Genomic DNA, 16,940 nt, shown 5'->3' with positions numbered 1-16,940 from the left:
TTTTGTTTATTTGGAAAGATCCTACAAAATGTTTATTAAAAAAAATCTTTTTTTAGCTATCTCAGTTGATTTGCAAAGCATCAAATTAGAAATTAATATTTTGACAGAAATTGTGAAAAACATTGATCTATGGGCTTTATTGCATTGCCATGTCTGAGCTTAAGAAATGGTTGGATTGTTCAAAACAGTGAAGTGCCTGGTCTTGTTTCCGTCACTGTTTATTGGCCGGGAACGGCAGCTAGTTAAGAACCGTAATGAAGGTCAGTCGCAATCACCAGAAAATCCTGAAAAAAACAATACAACATTACAAATGCTCTTCCTTTCTTTCTCCGCATCACACTGTTGTATGCTTAGAAACACGGCATCACTGTCTAATTCTAGAGTCCCAGCTCCATACATTTCCACAGCTTGGCATGCCACATCTTACGATTGATTGCTTTCACTTGGTGCCGAATGGAATGCATAGAATTGTACAGCACAGAATGAGGCCATTCAGCCCACTGTGCCTGTGCCGGCTCTTCTAAAGAGCGATCCAATCAGTCCCACTCCCTACTCGTTCCCCATGGCCCTGCAAATTTCTCCTTTTCAAGTTACTATTGAATCTGCTTCCATCCTCATTTCAGGCAGTGCATTCCAGATCATAACAACTCACCGCATAAAATAATGTCTCATCGTTTCCTCGCTGGATTCTTTGCCAATTATCTTAAATCTGTGTCCTCTGGTTACTGACAGCGGAAACCGTTTCTCCCTATTATATCTTTAGATGCTCTGATAATGACTCCACGAGGCAATGTGTTGTACTTGAACTGTAGTGACCTTAGTCCTTTATTGGTAACTCCAGAAGATCACACCTGGTGGGCTGCCTTTTATACTAGGCCTGGCACACCTGTACAGGTAACCTACAAGTCTCCCACTGAGATGCCTCCTGGTGGCACACCTTGTAATAGTACAAGCAGTAACCATGTAGGATACATGACACTCCCCATCTACTCTATCAAAACCTCTCATAATTTTGAACACTTTTAATCTCCCCTTAACCTTCTCTGGTCTATGGAGACTAATCTCAACTTCTCCTTTTTTTCCCACATAACTGAAGTCCCTCATCTCTGGTACCATTCTGGTAAATCTCCTCTGCACCCTCTCCAAGGCCTTGATACCCTTCCTAAAGTGTGGTGCCCAGAATTGGACACAGTCCTCTAGCTGTGGTTTATAAAGGTTTACCATAACTTCCTTGCTTTTTGTACTCTATAGTCCCTGATTTTAACTCCAGGTGGATTCCCCATTTGGGCTGGAGTTAAAATTACAGTCAGATCTTAATGATGTCATTGGGCTGCAACATGTGTATATAAAGAAGCACCCTGTTGGCATTGGGAGGGTGTCCTTGCTGCCTGTTCAGGAAAGCAGGTTAAAATTGCAGATGTTGTGATCGTAGCAGCTTTCGGACAAGTAAGAGCCGGGGCAATTTTCACTGCCCAACCGCCAGGTTTCTGCTGAGCGAGTCGGGTTAAAATCGTTCCCATGCCTCTATTTAAAAAGCCAAGGATCCTATATGCTTTTTGCTTTTAAACTGCCTTCTCAATTTGTCCTACCACCTTTAAAGATTTGCGTATTTGAACCCCCAGGTCTCTCTGTTCCTGCAATCCCTTTAAAATTGTACCATTTAATTTATTTATATTGTACTTGAATTGTGGTACTGGGTCTAATTTGCCCCTAAGCTATTAGAGATCAAATCTTTATGCCTAGAACGGACTTGAACCCAGGTTACAAAGGACAATGTTTGAAGGAAAGTCGCGCTGCCCAGCCACAGAAAGGGTACATGTCATGTCTGTAACCTTCATGTAACAACACTGTACACTGTATACACCTAAGAAATGCACACCTTGACCACAGGGGGTGAATTTGTGGGAGACACTCCTCACCTAGTCATCCAGGTATATAAAGGGAGGTTCCATGCAGGGTCATCACTTCTTGGTCCTGTGATTAAAGGTTCGGGGCACAGAGTGACCTTGTCTGCAGAATGTGCCTCGTGTGAATTTATAGTAGTGTGTAAGGACATTACAGTACCGACAGCAAAAGCCGTCAGTGGCACTGATCAGTGGAGCCGCTCCTGCGGGGCAATTTCCCACAGGATAATTTCGGGAAGGGGTTGCCGCCAGTCGGTAAGGTGCCTGACGCGGCGGGAAAACCGGCAGGGCGTTCCCCTACACCGCCCCAAAACTGAAGGAGGGCAATATCTAAAATGGCGGCCCCTCCAACGAGACTCAGCGGCCAGTCCGCACCGGCCCGTTGTCGCTGCTTTCAGGCAGCCGCAGACCTTGTAGAGGAGCAATTTCCGCCCCTTTATGTTTAAACCCCGCGTCCTTTCGTCTATTTCATTCGATTCCGCACAGAAATCATACGGAACTCCACACCATCATGTTACTTGGCAAAGGAAGAAAACGATCTGTGGGCAGCCATCTTGAGATGGGACAAGGGGATAGAATCACATGGCTCCACCTCATTTGGCTCTTTAAAAGATAAAGGTCCCTGCGATTTCTTCCCGTTGGATAGACTGCCTAACCTCGGTATGTCGAACATAATGAACATCACGAAGAGGATCTTGTCTCTCGCAGTTACTCACCTGGTCCACCTTCAGGAGTGGGTTGATGAAGATTAAGTGATCCACACTTGGAAGTGGAAATCCCTGGGCCAGTCTCTCTGTAAAGAAACACATGACAATTTTCTACATCATTCATTGAACTAAACGATTGTAGTTTCCCAGAAATTCCATCCTCTCATATTCTCTACACTCCTCCAATAATTTACCCTTGTTGCACAATACGTCAAAATATGTGGGCTTTGACGTATTGTGCAACAAGGGTAAATGATTGAAAACAGTAACTTTGGAGGGAAAAATAAAATGGGAATAATGTCAGCTTAGCTCAGTGGTAAGACTCCAATGATATGGTTATGTGTTCCAGTCCAGAAGCTGAGCACTATGCCGTAGTGATGGAGTGTTGCATTGCCAAAGCAGTCGCCTTTTGATGAAACCAGTTCAAGTGCACACGAGATCCCATGGCACTATTTCAAGAAGAGCAGACAGTTCTCCTGGTGGCCTTGTCAATACTCTTCCCTCAACCAAACTATTCAAAAGGCATTAATTAACTGACCATTCATCCCGTTTGTTGTTTGTGGGAGCTTGCTGTGAGCAAATTGTTTTCTGCATTTAGAACATAAGAACATAAGAAATAGGAGCAGGAGTAGGCCATTTGGCCCATTGAGCCTGCTCCGCCATGCAATAAATTCATGGCTGATCTGATCATGAACTTAGTTCCACTTCTCTGCTCGCTCCCCATAACCCTGTTACTCCCTTATCGCTCAAAATTCTGTCTATCTCCGCCTTAAATATATTCAATGACACAGCTCTCCGGGGCAGAGAATTCCATAGATTTACAACCCTCAGAAGAAATTCCTCCTCGTCTCAGTTTTAAATGGGATACCCCTTATTCTGAGACTATGTCCCCTAATTTTAGTTTCCCCTATGAGTGGAAATATTCTCTCTGCATCCATCTTGTCGAGCCTCCTCATTATCTGATATGTTTCAATAAGATCACCCCTCATTCTTCTGAACTCCAATGAGTATAGGCCCAACCTACTCAACCTTTCATAAGTCAACCCCCTCATCTCCAGAATCAACCTAGTGAACCTTCTCTGAACAGCCTCCAATGCAAGTATATCCTTCCTTAAATATGGAGAACCAAAACTGTACACAGTACTCCAAGTGTGGCCTCACCAATACCCTGTACAGTTGTAGCAGGACTTCCCTGCTTTTATACTCTATCCCCCTTGCAATAAAGGCCAATTGCCCAAAAAACAATAGTGACTTTCCTTCAGAAGTCATTCATTGATTGTGAAGCACTTGGAGATATACTGAAATGTGTCAATGATTATAAACTAATGTTCGTTCTTTCATTTGTTAACTTCTCTAACAACAGGGACTTGGGGGCAATTTTAATCGGCCTGTTGGGAAATTTGTAGGCTTGGGTGCAATGCTGGTTCCCCACCCGATTTCACTCTCCATTGAAGTCAGTGAAGAGTAATATTAGGCGAGGTATAAAACTGGTGTGCCACTAGAGATCACAGGTTTCCCACCTGGCGAGTTAGGGTAAAATCACCCCCAATAATGAAGTTAGCAACATCTGTAACAGCAGACCTTTTTTTTGCATGATACAGTCTCAGAAACAGAGCACGATCATTCGATGGTATAATTGGGAAAAGTGTATTTTTCTAGATTTCAGCCTATAAGTTTTATGCTGTGGAGAAGTTGAATTCTAAGTGATGACGGTGTTTAGTACGTTTTATCTGTGATATTCAAATGCTGTCTGCCGTGGTCTTACCATTGACTTTCGGTAACACCACTAACTTTAACACAAAGTTCAATAGCCCCTGTAAACTCGCCACCTGCAATAAGAAAGGACAGAGAATGAGTTTAAACATTAGAAAGGAAATATTAACAGTTTCCTCTCTCTTGAAGTGTTCTTCTCGAACAGTGTGAAGTTCATGGTTGAGTACAGGAACTCAGGTGTAGAGATCAGAAGGCCAGCGTGGAGTTGGGTGGGCGAGGGGAGGTGTCAGTCTTGGAGTTGCCCACTTTATATGGCCTCAGCCAGGAAACTTTATTGAAATACAAGCAACGCACAAGTTTCAGAATAAAGACATTTTTAAAAGCACTTTGTCACTGGAGATTTTAAACAAAAGCCCATGAACTTCTTAGACTGAAATAGCTTTGTGTTTTTACATGAGTGGAGAGGAACAATCGGATTGGCTCCTGATTCATGGTGACTGAATAAGTCAAATTCTGTTTTCATGAATGGGATTCCAGGATTTTTGCATCTTTTGAGGATCACATTCTGTGGTTTAGTCTGTTTATAATTTAGGGCCACAGGTTTATCATGACTGAATAAATTCAATTCTGATTTTATTACACGGAACTTGGATTCTTACTGCTGTTTTGGGATTGAATTCTGTGATTTTTATCCATTTTTCCTTGAAAATAATATCCTCAAGTTTGCAACTAGTAAGGGAGAGGAAGATTCTTCCTCATATATGGTCATAAGAACATAAAAAATATGAGCAGGAGTAGGCCATACGGCCCCTCGAGCCTGCTCCGTCATTAAATATCATAGCTGATCCGATCATGGACTCAGCTCCACTTCTCCGCCCTCTCCCCATAACCCCTTATTCACTTATCGTTTAAGAAACTGTCTATTTCTGTCTTAAATTTATTCAATGTCCCAGCTTCCACAGCTCTCTGAGGCAGCGAATTCCACAGATTTATAACCTTCTGAAAGAAATGTCTCCTCATCTGTTTTAAATGGGCGGCTCCTTATTCTAAGATTATGCCCTCTAGTTCTAGTCTCCCCCATCAGTGGAAACATCCTCTCTGCATCTACCTTGTCAAGCCCCCTCATAATTTTATACGTTTCGATAAGATCACCTCTCATTCTTCTGAATTCCAATGAGTAGAGGCCCAACCTACTCAATTTTTCCTCATCAGTCAACCCCCTCATCTCCGGAATCAACCTAGCGAACCTTCTCTGAACTGTCTCCAAAGCAAGGATATCCTTTCGTAAATATGGAAACCAAAACTGCACACAGTATTCCAGGTGTGGCCTCACCAATACCCCGTATAGCTGTAGCAAGACTTCCCTGCTTTTATACTCCATCCCCTTTGCAATAAAGGTCAAGATTCCATTGGCCTTTCTGATCACTTGCTGTACCTGCATACTATCCTTTTGTGTTTCATGCACAAGTACCCCCAGGTCCCCCATGTGAGCCCCTTGGATTGGGGGAGGGGAAGAGAGCACCATGACCATAAATAGTTGCGTTGTGTGGAGATAGAGGAAGGTTGAGGACCTCCCACAAGTGCTTTGGTCGGCAGTCCATGATGCTCAGTTGGGACCAGGCAGGGTTGGCGCAAGACACGATGGACAGAGCTTGATCTTCGAGCTGTGAAACATTATAGTGAGCAGCTCATTTTCAAAAATGATGAATGACTAATGTTGCTCCTTTGAGCAGTCAGTGGCAAGGCTTGAGTTTGTAATCTCAGCACCATCAAGCACTGGTCTCCGTGTGTCTCATGATAAATAAACAAAATTAGTTTAAATTTGTTCTTACCTTAAAAGGGCCAACATCAGAATGTGCAAGAGATAATCGCAGACTATAACAAAAGAAATGTAAAAGAGCACTATCATGAATCATGGAGGAAATCGTCAGTAAATCAATTTGTAATATTGCTGATACAACCTGAGCACACAGACTGTACACTGAAACTCCTTCAATAGATAAATGCATTCTGCAATGATAGACTGTGCCATAGCCACAGGTTTAAGCCCTGATCTAGTTGATGGCGAGGACTTGACAGGAATATTTCTGTAAGTAGTTAAAATGGAAGTTGCCTTCTCTCAACAACATTCAACATGGTGGTCTGGAGACCAATGTCTATGTTCAGAAACTAATTAATTCAAGTTATTTTCATGGCTGGAATAGTTTATTTGAAATATTAATATATGCAGATTTACAGACAACAGAAAGGACAATTCTAAACTCTCAATGCAGAGCAATTAGAGAAATTCATTATAGGGGCGAAACTCTGTCTCGGGGAAATATATGGCGGAGGTACCCACTTCAATTCATCCAAAACATTGCAGCCTATCTCCTTGCCCACAGATAGTCTCGGGCTCTAAACACTCCGGTGGTAGCCCATGCCCCAAGAATTGACTTCAAAGTTCTTGTTTTCATCAAAGTGTCATGTATCTTACATTATTATATATAACTGTATCCTAACATGCTATACATGACTGTAATAAGATATGACCTGTAACCACCAGCATACCTTACCACCAGGGGTGCACTTGCAAGAGACAGGTATATAAGGACAGGTCTCAGGCAAGTGCAGCATTCCAGAGCTGTGAAATAAAGGTGCAGGTCCAGAGTGACCTTGACTTCACTACATGCCTCGTGTGAATCTGTACTGAGGGGACAGGACTGTACACAAAGCTCTCCATGTTTTTTTGCCCTAACCTACCTTAGTGATTTTCTCAAGGCTTAATCATACTTGCATACCCGTTCCTCTTCGAACTCTAGGCTTCATCTTGCCAACAGCTCCCTCTGTTCTACCATTGATGGTTGCTTGTTCAGCCACCCTCTGGCCGTGCCCTCTGGGTATCCCTGCCCAACCCCCCTCAAACCTGCTTTCATAAATCTTCTTCAAAAACCCTTCCCTTTTCCTTCATCTATGCCTTTGGTTCCCCATCCTGACCCTCTCCATTTTTCATCATTTTTCCACCTTGCTCAGTATCCTTAATCTAAAGCGTTTTAGAGCGTCTTCCAGCCAATGAGAGGCATTATAGAAATGCAAGTTGTTGCTGTCCATGCAATTTCTGAGCCAGTGCGTTTCCTCAATCTTTCCCCTCATTCCACTCCTTTAAGACTTTGTTTCTGTTTTGATTTGCCACATTACTACAACAACAACAACGTAGATTTATATAGCGCCTTTAACGTAGTAAAACATCCCAAGGCACCTCACAGGAGCTTTATCAAACAAAATTTGACACCGAGCTACATATGCAGCTGTTAGGGCAGATGACCAAACGCTTGGTCAAAGAGGTAAGTTTTAAGGAGCGCCTTAAAGGAAGAAAGAGAGGCGGAGAGGTTAGCGAGGGAATTCCAGAGTTTGGGGCTTAGGCAGTTGAAGGCACGGGCACCAATGGTAGAGTGATTATAATATGAGCTGCTCAAGAGGGCAGAATTAGAGAAGTGCAGATATCTCGGGGGGCTGGAGGAGATTACAGAGATATTGAGGGGTGGGGCCATGGAGGGATTTAAAACAAGGATGAGACTATTAAATTCGAGGCGTTGATTAACCGGGAGCCAATGTAGGTCAGCGAGCACAGGGGAGATGGGTGAACAGGACTTGGTGTGAGTTAGGATACGGGCAGCAGAGTTTTGGATGAGCTCAAGTTTACAGAGAGTAGAACGTGGGAGGTTGGCCAGTAATACGAAGTATTTTTTATTTTCTTTGACATTCTTACAGACCTAGGACCCGTAAGAGCTGAATCGGGAGCTGGTCCTGTGCATATGATCTCTTTAGGTCTTCATATAAAAGTGGAACCCAGCACATCTATAGCTCTCCTGACCAAGGGGCATGGAAGTTATTCTCCAAAATAGGATGTAGTGATAGTACATGTATTAAATTAGCTTTAGTTGTAATTTAGTATCTTCCTCCAGTGCACTAACTTGTTTTGGTTCCCTCATTGTTTTAATTGGTACATTCTTCCCCCTTTCACTCTGTTGTACAATAGACATTCACTTTTCTGGATCTCAATAGTAAATGTATCATTTCAATCTCTTCTCGTTCTGCTTTTGGCAAATGTTTCTATGGCCCTGAAATTGGTGGCCTTCCCCCTGCTGCCGCTGACTGCCGCCTAGTTTTGCCGCTAGTCTCCCCTCTGAGCCACTTTGCATTCGGGCTGCAGCGGGCGGGAGGGAGGGGAGTACGCCGGGGACCACCCGCTAGCGGCCAAGTAGCGCAAGTGCCCTGCCGCCCGCCGAGATTGGTGCGGGCGGGAGTCGGTGCCAGTAGGGGGAAGGACCGGTGCGTGGAGGCTGGTCTAACCCCGACGGTAAGTACAAAGACCTGCAAAAACAGGTTAGTGAACATCTTTTTGAAAAAAAATTCACAGCGACTTACCTGGATGGAGTCCCCTCAAGCTGTTCCAGTGATTTTTTTTTTGTTAGTGATGGTTTTTATTTTCATCTCCTCCACCCTCCCTGGGCCCGACTCCATCCTCATCGGCACTTGGGCGGCAAGAGCCTCTGCTGCCGAGATTGGGAGCTCCCGCCCGCTCCCACCCAGATTGACGGCGTAAGCCGTTATTTTGCCGCCGGGCGGTACTGCCAACTCTTTTAGAGGAATCTTCCTGGCAAAGTTTGGTGGTCCTTTGAGCGGGCTTTGGCCTTCACCAATTTCGGGCCCATTCTAAGTCCTTTTTATTTTATACTGCAGCTGAAACACTATTTCTGCTGCATTAATGTACTCTTTATAGCCCCTTGTTAGGTTTTGCAGCAAGGTACAGTAGGCTTTATAGTAATGTGTTGGGTTCAGTTTTCTGTTTCTGGCTCACCTTGTGCCCTGTCTACCTTGCATCACATGGTTTCATATTAATGCGTGTGTTACATTTTTGGGCCTTTCTCCTATATATTTTCTTTGGGTTCAGTGGACCATGTGTCCCTTATGTACCGAGTGTGTCTTTACCTGCCCAATAGCTAGGTTAATGTAGCAAGACCCAAGGGTCAAGCAGAGTCCTGGTCGCTATACCTACATGATTTTGTTAGCTTTGGTACGCAGAGGAATGCACATTCTATCAGATCATGCCTGAGCCTATAAACTACATGAAAGTTTTTACTGAGCTCTAAATATGTAAAAGAACACAGAGCATATTTTTGCAGGAAAGACAAAACTTTACTTTCTCTTGAAAATGTCAAAAACAAAGCTGTTCCTGCTTTGCTAACTCCCAATATAAAACCAATTCGTGAAACAAAGTTGCTTACTTCTTACACGGCTATCTCTACCATCGAGCCTCTGATTAGCCTCGTACCACAGTACTCAGACTAACTGCTGTCCTCATGCAATTATGCCTAAGGTATAGCTGCAGGTTCCTTCACCAATATCCCAGGACAAAGTGGCATTAAAAGCCATGCAGGTGAAACTGGCCTTCACCACTAAGCGAATGGGCAGCCCGTTTTACACCTTGCTCTATTTTCACAAAACAAGGCTCTGATTCGCTGTGAGCCCTTTTCACATTGCGAACAAAGACCAATTTCATCTCCATATCTCTCAAAACTACACACCAAACAGGCATATCGTGTAAAGTGTCACCAAACTGTTTGTATTTGAATTGAATGGCTTGACCCACTGATCTGTTTAATGACCTGTTAAATGAGTTCTCATCCTAGGACCATGGCAGTTAATCCACACACACATCAAAGTCTTCATGAATATTTTTAATTTTTGCCTTGTCCTCAGCTGTGCATCGGCCAGTGTTCGACGTATATTTTTGTAGCCTAAAGAAATGGCTCGCAGTAACTAATTTGAATCCAAGATGTGCAGGGCCGGATTAAGGCAGTGAGGGGCCTAAGGCTAATAGGAGGGAAGGGCCTATATATGTACTATATACTACATACAATTCATAAAATCAAACAAATAGAATTGTATATTTATCCAAATTTAACATCTAACAAAAATCAAAGCTATGTACATTAAAAAACAGCATACAGTTCAAACAGATTAGTTTATTCCTGGCTTTAAACTGCGATATCAAACAAAAAATTATCTGAATACATCTCTTCAAAAAAAGATTAGTTTCTTCCTGGCCTTAGCTGTGGCAAAGTCGTGAATAATATCATCAACATTCAAAGACCTGACAATTTCACTCCCAATGTTCAAAAGAGACAAAGCAGCAAGATGTTCCTGATTCATGGTGGATCGTAAGACATTTTGTATCCTTTTGAGCAGAGAGAAGGAACGCTCTCCACTATAGTGACCATTAATGACAAATGACATTAATGCAGTTTCTACATTTGGGAAACATTCCTTCACATTGGATTCAATGATTACATGGTACATCCAAATAGACCTACTCTCATCGGCTCATCCTCTTTTCCTTCTATATTTGAGAAGGTTGAAAATTCAACAAATTGGAAAAATTCTTCAGTAAAATCTACTGGGAGATCATCTGGATATTTCTGACATAAGCGTCTGATACCTTCACTGACTTGGGAGCTTGACATGTTATGTGAACAATTTGCCAGGACACTACCAGTCTTGTCAATATTGGCATCGGCCTTGATTCGATATCCTAATGCACTCCAGTTTGTCAATGATTGTGAGGAATGTATTAACTCTGAAGGCTTCCTTGTCGCTGAATGTGTGTGAAGTTACGTCATCATATGTCTTTTGTGGCATTTGGCTGATTTATACTCCTGGTTCGCTGTCCTTGCAACCCCCTGAGCCTTGTACTCATCAAAACTGTCCCGCATTTGTTGAACAGTTCCAAGACTTCTCAGTAAGTTTACTGTAGAGAGAGGCGGGAGTCAAGAGAGGCAGCGGCCTATAAAAGGCTCAGCAGTCTGGGGAGCGTCGAGAGAGGCGGGAGTCGAGAGAGACAGCGGCCTATAAAAGGCTCAGCAGTCCGGGGAGCGTCAAGAGAGGCAGCGGCCTATAAAAGGCTCAGCAGTCCGGGGAGCGTCGAGAGAGGCGGGAGTCGAGGGAGGCAGCGGCCTATAAAAGGCTCAGCAGTCCGGGGAGAGTCGAGAGAGGCAGCGGCCTATAAAAGGCTCAGCAGTCCGGGGAGAGTCGAGAGAGGCAGCGGCCTATAAAAGGCTCAGCCGTCCGGGGAGCGTCGAGAGACGCGGGAGTCGAGAGAGGCAGCGGCCTATAAAAGGCTCAGCAGTCCGGGGAGCGTCGAGAGAGGCGGGAGTCGAGAGAGGCAGCGGCCTATAAAAGGCTCAGCAGTCCGGGGAGCGTCGAGAGAGGCGGGAGTGGAGAGAGGCAGCGGCCTATAAAAGGCTCAGCAGTCCGGGGAGCGTCGAGAGAGGCGGGAGTGGAGAGAGGCAGCGGCCTATAAAAGGCTCAGCAGTCCGGGGACCGGTGTAGCTCCAGCTGAGAGAAGTCAAAAAGAAGTAGAAAGAAATCAAAAGGTGACGTCACAGCCAACGTGGTAAGTGATTGGCTGCTGATTGGTGAGTAGTTTTTCTTTTTCTTTATTAGTCAGTAACTTTTAACATTGTTGTCGGCAATTTAAGTGTATCTAAGGGTTAAGTCATGGCAGGACAGCTCGGTCACGTGATATGCTCCTCCTGTACCATGTGGGAACTCGGGGACAACACCAGTGTCCCTGACGACTACATGTGCGGGAAATGTGTCCACCTCCGGCTACTGACGGTCTGCGTTGCGGAGTTGGAGCTGAAGGTGGATTCACTCTGGAGCATCCACGATGCTGAGAATGACGTGAGTATCACGTGTAGCGAGTTGGTCTTGCCGCAGGAGAAGGGTCCACAGCCAGCGAGGGAATGGAAGACTAGCAGGAAGAGTAGTGCAAGGAAGGTAGTGCAGGGGTCCCCTGTGGTCATCCCACTGCAAAACAGATACACTGCTTTGAGTGCTGTTGAGGGGGATGACTCATCAGGAGCGGGCAGCAGCAGCCAAGTTCATGGCACCATGGCTGGCTCTGTTGCACAGGAGGGCAGGAAAAAGAGTGGGCGAGCGATAGTGATAGGGGATTCAATTGTAAGGGGAATAGATAGGCGTTTCTGCGGCCGCAACCGAGACTCCAGGATGGTATGTTGCCTCCCTGGTGCAAGGGTCAAGGATGTCTCGGAGCGGGTGCAGGACATTCTAAAAAGGGAGGGAGAACAGCCAGTTGTCGTGGTGCACGTTGGTACCAATGACATAGGTAAAAAAAGGGATGAGTTCCTACGAAATGAATTTAAGGAGCTAGGAGCTAAATTAAAAAGTAGGACCTCAAAAGTAGTAATCTCGGGATTGCTACCAGTGCCACATGCTAGTCAGAGTAGGAATCGCAGGATAGCTCAGATGAATATGTGGCTTGAGCAATGGTGCAGCAGGGAGGGATTCAAATTCCTGGGGCATTGGAACCGGTTCTGGGGGAGGTGGGACCAGTACAATCCGGACGGTCTGCACCTGGGCAGAATCGGAACCAATGTCCTCGGGGAAGTGTTTGCTAGTGCTGTTGGGGAGGAGTTAAACTAATATGGCAGGGGGATGGGAACCAATGCAGGGAGATAGAGGGAAACAAAAAGGAGGCAAAAACAAAAGACAGAAAGGAGATGAGGAAAAGTGGAGGGCAGAGAAACCCAAGGCAAAGAACAAAAAGGGCCATTGTACAGCAAAATTCTAAAAGGACAGAGGGTGTTAAAAAAACAAGCCTAAAGGCTTTGTGTCTTAATGCAAGGAGTATCCGCAATAAGGTGGATGAATTAACTGTGCAAATAGATGTTAACAAATATGATGTGATTGGGATTACGGAGACGTGGCTCCAGGATGATCAGGGCTTGGAACTCAACATCCAGGGGTATTCAACATTCAGGAAGGATAGAATAAAAGGAAAAGGAGGTGGGGTAGCATTGCTGGTTAAGGAGGAGATTAAGGCAATAGTTAGGAAGGACATTAGCTTGGATGATGTGGAATCTATATGGGTAGAGCTGCAGAACACCAAAGGGCAAAAAACGTTAGTGGGAGTTGTGTACAGACCTCCAAACAGTAGTAGTGATGTTGGGGAGGGCATCAAACAGGAAATTAGGGGTGCGTGCAATAAAGGTGCAGCAGTTATAATGGGTGACTTTAATATGCACATAGATTGGGCTAACCAAACTGGAAGCAATACGGTGGAGGAGGATTTTCTGGAGTGCATAAGGGATGGTTTTTTAGACCAATATGTCGAGGAACCAACTAGGGGGGAGGCCATCTTAGACTGGGTGTTATGTAATGAGAGAGGATTAATTAGCAATCTCGTTGTGCGAGGCCCCTTGGGGAAGAGTGACCATAATATGGTGGAATTCTGCATTGGGATGGAGAATAAAACAGTTAATTCAGAGACCATGGTCCAGAACTTAAAGAAGGCTAACTTTGAAGGTATGAGGCGTGAATTGGCTGGGATGGATTGGCGAATGATACTTAAGGGGTTGACTGTGGATGGGCAATGGCAGACATTTAGAGACCGCATGGATGAACTACAACAATTGTACATTCCTGTCTGGCATAAAAATAAAAAAGGGAAGGTGGCTCAACCGTGGCTATCAAGGGAAATCAGGGATAGTATTAAAGCCAAGGAAGTGGCATACAAATTGGCCAGAAATAGCAGCAAACCTGGGGACTGGGAGAAATTTAGAACTCAGCAGAGGAGGACAAAGGGTTTGATTAGGGCAGGGAAAATGGAGTATGAGAAGAAGCTTGCAGGGAACATTAAGACAGATTGCAAAAGTTTCTATAGATATGTAAAGAGAAAAAGGTTAGTAAAGACAAACGTAGGTCCCCTGCAGTCAGAATCAGGGGAAGTCATAACGGGGAACAAAGAAATGGCGGACCAATTGAACAAGTACTTTGGTTCGGTATTCACGAAGGAGGACACGAACAACCTTCCGGTTATAAAAAGGGTCGGGGGGTCTAGTAAGGAGGAGGAACTGAGGGAAATCCTTATTAGCCGGGAAATTGTGTTGGGGAAATTGATGGGATTGAAGGCCGATAAATCCCCAGGTCCTGATGGACTGCATCCCAGAGTACTTAAGGAGGTGGCCTTGGAAATAGTGGATGCGTTGACAGTCATTTTCCAACATTCCATTGACTCTGGATCAGTTCCTATGGAGTGGAGGGTAGCCAATGTAACCCCACTTTTTAAAAAAGGAGGGAGAGAGAAAACAGGGAATTATAGACCGGTCAGCCTGACATCGGTAGTGGGTAAAATGATGGAATCAATTATTAAGGATGTCATAGCAGTGCATTTGGAAAGAGGTGACATGATAGGTCCAAGTCAGCATGGATTTGTGAAAGGGAAATCATGCTTGACAAATCTTCTGGAATTTTTTGAGGATGTTTCCAGTAGAGTGGACAAGGGAGAACCAGTTGATGTGGTATATTTGGACTTTCAGAAGGCTTTCGACAAGGTCCCACACAAGAGATTGATGTGCAAAGTTAGAGCACATGGGATTGGGGGTAGTGTACTGACATGGATTGAGAACTGGTTGTCAGACAGGAAGCAAAGAGTAGGAGTAAATGGGTACTTTTCAGAATGGCAGGCAGTGACTAGTGGGGTACCGTAAGGTTCTGTGCTGGGGCCCCAGCTGTTTACACTGTACATTAATGATTTAGATGAGGGGATTAAATGTAGTATCTCCAAATTTGCGGATGACACTAAGTTGGGTGGCAGTGTGAGCTGCGAGGAGGATGCTGGGAGGCTGCAGAGCGACTTGAATAGGTTAGGTGAGTGGGCAAATGCATGGCAGATGAAGTATAATGTGGATAAATGTGAGGTTATCCACTTTGGTGGTAAAAACAGAGAGACAGACTATTATCTGAATGGTGACAGATTAGGAAAAGGAGAGGTGCAAAGAGACCTGGGTGTCATGGTACATCAGTCATTGAAGGTTGGCATGCAGGTGCAGCAGGCGGTTAAGAAAGCAAATGGCATGTTGGCCTTCATAGCAAGGGGATTTGAGTACAGGGGCAGGGAGGTGTTGCTACAGTTGTACAGGGCATTGGTGAGGCCACACCTGGAGTATTGTGTACAGTTTTGGTCTCCTAACCTGAGGAAGGACATTCTTGCTATTGAGGGAGTGCAGCGAAGGTTCACCAGACTGATTCCCGGGATGGCGGGACTGACCTATCAAGAAAGACTGGATCAACTGGGCTTGTATTCACTGGAGTTCAGAAGAATGAGAGGGGACCTCATAGAAATATTTAAAATTCTGATGGGGTTAGACAGGTTAGATGCAGTAAGAATGTTCCCAATGTTGGGGAAGTCCACAACCAGAGGTCACAGTCTAAGGATAAGGGGTAAGCCATTTAGGACCGAGATGCGGAGGAACCTCTTCACCCAGAGAGTGGTGAACCTGTGGAATTCTCTACCACAGAAAGTTGTTGAGGCCAATTCACTAAATATATTCAAAAAGGAGTTAGATGAGGTCCTTACTACTAGGGGGATCAAGGGGTATGGCGAGAAAGCAGGAATGGGGTACTGAAGTTGAATGTTCAGCCATGAACTCATTGAATGGCGGTGCAGGCTAGAAGGGCCGAATGGCCTACTCCTGCACCTATTTTCTATGTTTCTATGTTTCTATGTAGTTAAAAGGTCAATTTGGGCACTTTGCAAACTTAGACTTTGTCTGTTGAATGGTTGAAGTATATCACTCCAGACTTCATACAAAATACCAGTCTCCAAGTTATAAGAACATAAGAAATAGGATCTGGAGTAGGCCACATGGCCCCTCGAGCATGCGCCGCCATCAATAAGATCATGGCTGATCCAATCATGCATTGCATCACCCAGTATTTTTGCATCTTTTCTTGTTGTTGGCTTTTACCCCTAGTAGTATCTAGGGGTATCTATGAGGGGTATCTAGGGGTATCTGTGAGGGATATCTGTGAGGACATACATACTCTACTAAATACGTTTAACATTTGTCTTTGATATCTACATTTCCACTTTCAAAAGATAAAAGACAATTATTCATCCTTCCATAGCATTCACAATGATCAAGCCTGATATTATTTGTGTGTTTATCCTATGAACAGCATACATAACTCTCCGGGGGAATTTTTCTTTACATGTTGCAAGATTGTCACAGAATTTTATACACACTTTGAGCCAAAAGGATGCAATATCTTGCATCTCTGAAGATATAATTATGCAGTTATATATGATATTGCTTAACCAACGTTATGACAAAGACTTAGGGTTAATGATATAAATATTAGGGCCTAATGTCGAGGGCCTAAAAAATATGAGGGCCTAAGGCTATGGGTTAATCCGGCCCTGAATGTGTGCTGTGATCAGCAATAAATAATCCATAATCAACAAAAATTCTTCATTTTTGTCACGCCATGACAGACTTCTGATTTGCTTTTCCTCAGCTAACTACAACTAAACAGATCTAATGCTTTTCCTCTTTTCTACATGCTTTACAGTAGTCTGTCCTTGTGTCATTGATATGCCACTGCACTATCATTGTTTAGCAGGTTAACTTGTGCTGTTACCATCTCAGTTCGGCCCATCGTCCCCTTTGTCTCTCAAATCTCTTCTGCCTCCCACCCTATCATAGACCTTCCCCTTGATCCTCCCCCCCGCTCCCAGCACTTACTTAAGAATCTGTTACATTTCAAACTA

At 44.4% G+C, this 16,940-nt stretch overlaps 1 protein-coding gene across 2 annotated transcripts in view; it reads right to left on the bottom strand.

Annotated features, from left to right (window-relative positions):
- Positions 1–16,940, bottom strand: part of LOC139277460 (bactericidal permeability-increasing protein-like) — a 54,069-nt gene continuing 37,129 nt past the window's right edge. For both annotated transcript variants that reach the window (XM_070895938.1, XM_070895939.1), the window contains 4 exons: positions 6,157–6,199; positions 4,377–4,440; positions 2,621–2,697; positions 1–284 (listed from right to left, as the gene is read on the bottom strand). In XM_070895938.1, the coding sequence (XP_070752039.1) occupies positions 243–284; positions 2,621–2,697; positions 4,377–4,440; positions 6,157–6,199 (226 nt within the window). In that variant the 3' untranslated portion in view covers positions 1–242. The remainder of the gene's footprint in view (positions 285–2,620; positions 2,698–4,376; positions 4,441–6,156; positions 6,200–16,940) is intronic.

Source organism: Pristiophorus japonicus, chromosome 12, assembly GCF_044704955.1.
Source record: "Pristiophorus japonicus isolate sPriJap1 chromosome 12, sPriJap1.hap1, whole genome shotgun sequence".
Classification (NCBI taxonomy): Eukaryota; Metazoa; Chordata; class Chondrichthyes; family Pristiophoridae; genus Pristiophorus; species Pristiophorus japonicus.
Note: the sequence above shows the minus strand (reverse complement) of the source record. Positions and strands in the feature narration are given on the sequence as shown.